Genomic DNA, 6,000 nt, shown 5'->3' with positions numbered 1-6,000 from the left:
GAGAGAGAGAGAGAGATTTCACTCACCTGCATTTCATATTTCCACCCTTGTTGTTGGGCAAACTGTCTGGTTTTAAAAATTTGTTCCAACGTACGGGGGATCAACCCTTTTTGCTCTGGATCCCCTGGCTTCCCCATCATGGTATAGGTTTTGCCTGATCCTGTTTGACCATAAGCAAAGATGCAAACCTGAAACAAGAAGCCCTCGTCATTGATTATCCACAGGTATACATAACTAAGAAGGTAAAGTAATCACAAAAGACAATCTAAGCTACAAAATTAGTTTACGAAATACAACAAATTACTGTACACACATGCACACAGACATATACATGGATACGGATATACATGGATACGGACATGCATACATATATTGAAATTCAGACAATAAACACTATGCATTTAATACTCATTTAACAAACAAGAATGAAAATCATTATAACGAAAGTAGAAGATAAATGGGTATTCTGAGCATCCTAAAATATATTTATCATGAAATGAAAACCACATATGATTATTTGCAAATAAAAGTTAGAGGACACTATAATAAGCTTTCCACCAAAACTAATAAAACAACTTTAAAACCACAAGTATAATAATAAAGCAATTAGGCACTAGGTGGCATGAAATGTCATTGAAACTTGACAGACTGAGTCCCAATAGTGTTTTTATCACCTTATAACCATCAAGAGCACTTTGTACGAGTTGTGAAATGTCTTCGAACACATCTTCTTGTGATACATCAGGAATAAAAACTCTGTCAAATTTAAAAGAATGTTTTTGCCCTGATATATACAAGAATAACATGAGTATAGTGAGCGGGAGAAAGACTGTAATTTACAATTGTTTTACAAGTAATGTACCGTTTTGCGCTAGTTCAATCCCACGTCCAAGAGCATCCATTGATGTTGGATAAGAAATAATCTTCACTTCTGTATCATCTTCAGCCAAAAATGGTCGGACTCTACAGAATACGCGGATGTTCCCTTTTAGTTCCTACAGCATGAGAACATTTAGTAAAGTGGAAACAACTCTCGCTGATAAAAGCTATGGCAGATGAATTACCAAATTTTCATTGTGCAACTTTTTACGCAGCATCTCTCCTTCAATTAGTTTAAATTCTGCATCTGCCAAGCGAGTTCTTAACTCACTTATAAGATTCTTTTGCCCTTCATATTCTGTTTTTCTTTCCATCGTAGATAAGTCGGACAACTGGAAAGAGAAACCAACAATACTTAACACCTATAACCAACATACTGGGCAAGCGGTTCAAACATTGCATTTAAAAATCAACACTTCAACAGTACAGAACCAAAAGTTTTATTCATGCATAGACCATCCAGCACATAGACACACATATAAACAAAAAAAAAGATCTTATCAACCTGTAATTTCTTTTCTGCACTCACTAGTTGGTCCTGCAATTCCTTTATGTTGTCACTTTGTGAGAGACATCTTGCCTGGAAAATACCCAACATTGTATCATGTTAACAACACCGTTGTTAGAAACAAAACAAAATAAGAATAAGATAAGTATTATATACAAACCTCCAGTTCAGCATTTTTTGATTTGAGGTTACCCCACTCATAACAAGTTTTTTCGGTAGACTCTTTATACTCTGCAAATTCAGCACTTAAACTCTGCACTTGCAATTGATGTCGATCACAATCATCTCTTGCTTGTTTCAGCTCCAATTTAAGGCTTGCAACTTCATCGGCCAAAGCATCCCTCTGCTTTATTGCATCATCTTGACATTGCTGTATGTGACCCATCAGGTATTAGTTTCAAATGGTTCCTTTCCCCAAGTACATGCTAAAAGAAGAAAACACAGGAAGCCAAACCACTTGCACATCATATTGTTATCCTATTTTTCGTACCCCATCTAGAAACTCCAATCAAGTACCTAAATTCATAACCACAGACACCGAGAACTGACCTACTAGTCCAACAACAAAGTATATAGAAGATATTTCCTATAAGCTAATTCCCATCGAAGGAAGCCAAAATAAAAAATAAAAATAAAAAACTAAAAGTTTAAATGAAAAAAAAAAATTTGCAGAATATAGCCATTCATAACATATCTAGAACCCTGATTACCACAACTGAACTTCCTTTCTTATTAATGAAATTCTCATTCAAGCATATCTGCTACATAAAGGAGGAAAGGCGTCTCCCACAATAAACCAATTATCCTTATGACTAAAGGGTAGTCCAATGGGAACTTAAAATCAGGTCCTTACAATTGAGTATAACAACGGACTGGCACCTTTGCCAACAGGATTTAACTTTCATCATAATCTACAAGTTTATGATTAATCTTCCAGCAGTGACTAAAAATTTCACTCAATGATATTTCATAGATCAACCCATACCTTTCCTAGTATAATTGATCATACTTGTTCTTAATGAAACAGTCTATAAACTCACTCTGGACACTTGAAGTTGACCCCTGTACATGCCCAGATTCTCCACCATACTAGCCTTTTCGGTCTCCACACGCTTCCGATCCTCCTCTACCGCAGAGAGGTCAGTTTGAAGTTTACTGTTGTAGTGTTGCAAATTAGCAATGTATTCTTGCTGTCGTTTGTACATGTCACTGAGTGAAGCATTCTGCGTAATTCTCCCAAAGAATCAGATCAAGCACTAAAGAGGAAATTCTAGAATTACCCATAATAGATGGAAAAAGGTGAGAAAGGACTGCAATATTCTATTTTACCTGCTGCTTAGCACTTGTGAGGTCTCTTTGAACTCTTTCAAGCTCATCCGAGAGGGAATATTTGGATCGTTCAATTTCAAGTCTAGCATCTCTTTCTCGGGTGAGAGAATCCATCGCAGCCTAATTGATATGTCGGAAAATGTAATTAATCTTATGAATCAAAAAAAGTCAACCAGCCACATTGGATATCCAACCCACACAACTTACCATCTTATCCAATTCTTCTTTAGTAAATTTCTCTTGTAAAGCAGCATAGTTTTTCCTGAGCTCGGCAATAATCGAATTCAATTCCTCTTCCTTGTTTCTAAGTAAGAGATCTACAATCATACAAGTACAATCACTTAACAAAACAAACTTCTTTTGGAAATCTCACATCATAAAAACAAACATATGAATCATACCCATTTCAGAGCGTTTCAGCTCAGACACTTCCAAACTGTTCTGTAACTTCTCATGCTCCAACAAATAGTTTACCTCAAGCTCTTGAAACCATCTTATCACAGGTTTCAGCCTTCTAATATAATCAGTCAAACAGTCACATTTTTCCTGGAAAAACCAATCAAATTTGATAAAACAGACCATCAAATATATCCCATTTCAATTAAATAAATAAAAACAAAAAAACACTGACCTTGAGACTGAACCTGTCTTTCCTTTTGGGTCTCTCATTCAGCAATGCTTCAACATATTCTCTGGTGAACTCAACGTCGCCGCACTCCGACCCGGCATTACTCGCCGGAGCGCTATTCGGAGCCAAGTCGGGTCCTCCATTCACCATAGCATAGGCTGGCCGGAACCTCCAATTGTTCGCAGTACTCACCATTGTTTCCCAAAAGATTGAAACTTTCTCACACCCACTTCATCAACAACACTAGATTTGTAAAAAAGACTCAAACTTTTTTCAAGAAACCAATTCAACACTGACAAAACCAATGAAGACAAAACCCAATTCAGCTCTGTTTCTCCAGAACCCAAAGACCAAAGTTTCACCAAGAACATTAAACACTAAAACCCAAATGAAAGCCAAAACAGACAGGAAGCTGGGAAATGCTACAACTGATGGAGGTTGGTGTTTCTCAAAGAGAACTAAAGACTTGAGCTTTGTGTTGTGGGGAAATATTTGAGGAAAGAAATGAGAAGGGTTTTCAGAAAGTGTGGTATTGTGGGGCCATGGATTGTATTCAAAGCGAGGAGAGTAAATCCCAGCCGTTGCTTAAACAAGCAGGAAGAGGAGGATCCCCAAACAAGGAACCCAGAAATTTTAGAAAACAGAAAACAAAAGCTTTTGTTCTTTTATTGTTTTTCTTGGAGTGTAAAAATATTTAAAAATTTAAAACTCAAAGATTTACTTGGTTCATAGGTGGTTGTTGTATAGAGATTAGATTTGGTGTTTTTTGTTTTTTTTACTGCCGTTAGAGATTTGAATAATTTTGAAATCGGATCAAGCGGGTTTGAACAGGTTTTTCTATATGCCTGTATTGACCAGATCAAAGCAAAACATTTGCCTACCAATGTCTAAAACTGGCCTTTGTGTTTGTTATTAACTTTCAGATCGATTTTTGGTTTATAATTTAATTTTATGTTATCAGTAATAATAATGTAAATGGTATTGATGATGACACATCGGAAATGTTACAAAGTATAAAATATTATTTTATACAACAAATAATACAAATGCAACGTCGATCCGACTATCCAAAACGTTGAAACCGGTAACGTTTGTTCCATATCTAGTTATCTACCTCGATCGCATGTAATAAGTTTCATAAATGAAACCTAGTTCAAATATAGAAAAAAAAATAAAAGCCTACTTTAAAAGATGGCTTAAATTTAGAAATTATGTTTTCATCTCATACAAATCAACAAATATTCGTGATCGGTGTCGTTGGAACCGCAAGAATTAGACGAACACAACTCAAGTGGTGATAGAGTTCGAAGTGACCGGAATTTATAGGTGGGGTGTCAAAAGGTGATGACAGTGCTCTATTGATACATATTGTAAATTAGAGGAACAGAATCAAATGATGACATATCTCGAAACTACCCTATATAGAAGGAAGACATCACTTAATTTGTAGGTGGGATATAAAAAAAATGATGATCATTTGTTCTTTTGTGTCGACACTCTCTAATTTAGAGTTAGTCGTCTCGCTAAAAATGTAGTTTATTCTCTAATCATGCTAATGGATTGGACTGCTTGGTGCTATGAACACGAAGTTTCTCATCCTGCCTTTTCTAAAAGTTATTGTTTTTCATGATTTTGTGGCATTTCTTTGCCGTATAATTTCCTTTGCAATTGTCCCATATCCAAATAAAACTGAAAGCAAAACACTTTCGATAAGTGCTTGTTTGTCAACATTTATCCCTTAATAGTTAATTCCAATTCCCAACCTAATCTATCGGTTCCAACATGCATAATATTTTTTTTTTCTTTTGGAAAATTGAAATTAAAGGGATAAATGTGGCTGGATCGCATTCTATAATTAGAAACATTTGGTGCAACCGCGCAACTAATTTCTTATAGTAGTGGCATACACGGTTTTTATTCTTTCTTAGAGTAATGTATACGTACCCAGAAATTAATCACAATACAGATTAATTAGTAATAATGAATGGTTCATTCTCACTTAACCCTAGCTGAAGCAACCAGCCAAGGCCAGCTCCAAGTCCCTAATAAACTTTATATATCCACCAGATCGATCATGTCCATGAGAATTATAAAACCATTTTCACTTGCGTCAAATGGAGGCCAAGCATTTTTCACTTTGATTTTCCCACGAAACTTTATTCTACCCATCTCTTTGGTAAAGTTAACAAACGATTAAAAAAGGATGCAAGTTCCTATCTTAATTATTCATGCATATATAGTTGTTGGTGTTTCTTTTCATTTCTTGGTGCTCAGCTGCATTCTGGGTTGTCGCTTTCGATTCTGATCTATCTAATTAGTCGACTAATGAACTTTTAATACGAAGCTTCTTCTACACAGCCATTGCTTATTATTAATGAACTAGACCTCTCTCCCTCCCTCGATTATTCTTCCCAGCTCGCTTTGTAAAAAGAAATATGCTGTGTGTGATTTGCTAATATTTTCTCTGTGAAAAGAGTTAGGTGATATATGCGCTATCATACCTTTAATTTGCTGCTCATGTTCTCCTGCTGCAATAATGTTCATCAGGAGCTTTCTTTACCAAATGGGGAATAAAGACTTTCCATTCTTCCTGTCTTACTGTCTATATATTTTGATGTTCTTGTATATTTCAGCTCCCTTTTCTTGTATAGATCGA

At 35.7% G+C, this 6,000-nt stretch overlaps 1 protein-coding gene across 1 annotated transcript in view; it reads right to left on the bottom strand.

The window, feature by feature from the left end:
- The window catches only part of LOC101293857 (kinesin-3-like), a 5,791-nt gene extending 1,954 nt beyond the window's left edge, over positions 1 to 3,837 (bottom strand). The window contains exons 1-11 of the mRNA XM_004294285.1: positions 3,348 to 3,837; positions 3,118 to 3,262; positions 2,924 to 3,033; positions 2,717 to 2,836; positions 2,428 to 2,610; positions 1,548 to 1,757; positions 1,385 to 1,459; positions 1,065 to 1,211; positions 863 to 995; positions 675 to 784; positions 27 to 188 (exon numbers count right to left, since the gene is read on the bottom strand). Of these exons, the coding sequence (XP_004294333.1) occupies positions 27 to 188; positions 675 to 784; positions 863 to 995; positions 1,065 to 1,211; positions 1,385 to 1,459; positions 1,548 to 1,757; positions 2,428 to 2,610; positions 2,717 to 2,836; positions 2,924 to 3,033; positions 3,118 to 3,262; positions 3,348 to 3,539 (1,587 nt within the window). The 5' untranslated portion in view covers positions 3,540 to 3,837. The remainder of the gene's footprint in view (positions 1 to 26; positions 189 to 674; positions 785 to 862; positions 996 to 1,064; positions 1,212 to 1,384; positions 1,460 to 1,547; positions 1,758 to 2,427; positions 2,611 to 2,716; positions 2,837 to 2,923; positions 3,034 to 3,117; positions 3,263 to 3,347) is intronic.
- Between the last annotated feature and the right edge of the window lie 2,163 nt (positions 3,838 to 6,000).

The sequence above is a fragment of the Fragaria vesca genome, linkage group LG3 (assembly GCF_000184155.1).
Source record: "Fragaria vesca subsp. vesca linkage group LG3, FraVesHawaii_1.0, whole genome shotgun sequence".
Lineage (NCBI taxonomy): Eukaryota > Viridiplantae > Streptophyta > Magnoliopsida > Rosales > Rosaceae > Fragaria > Fragaria vesca.
Note: the sequence above shows the minus strand (reverse complement) of the source record. Positions and strands in the feature narration are given on the sequence as shown.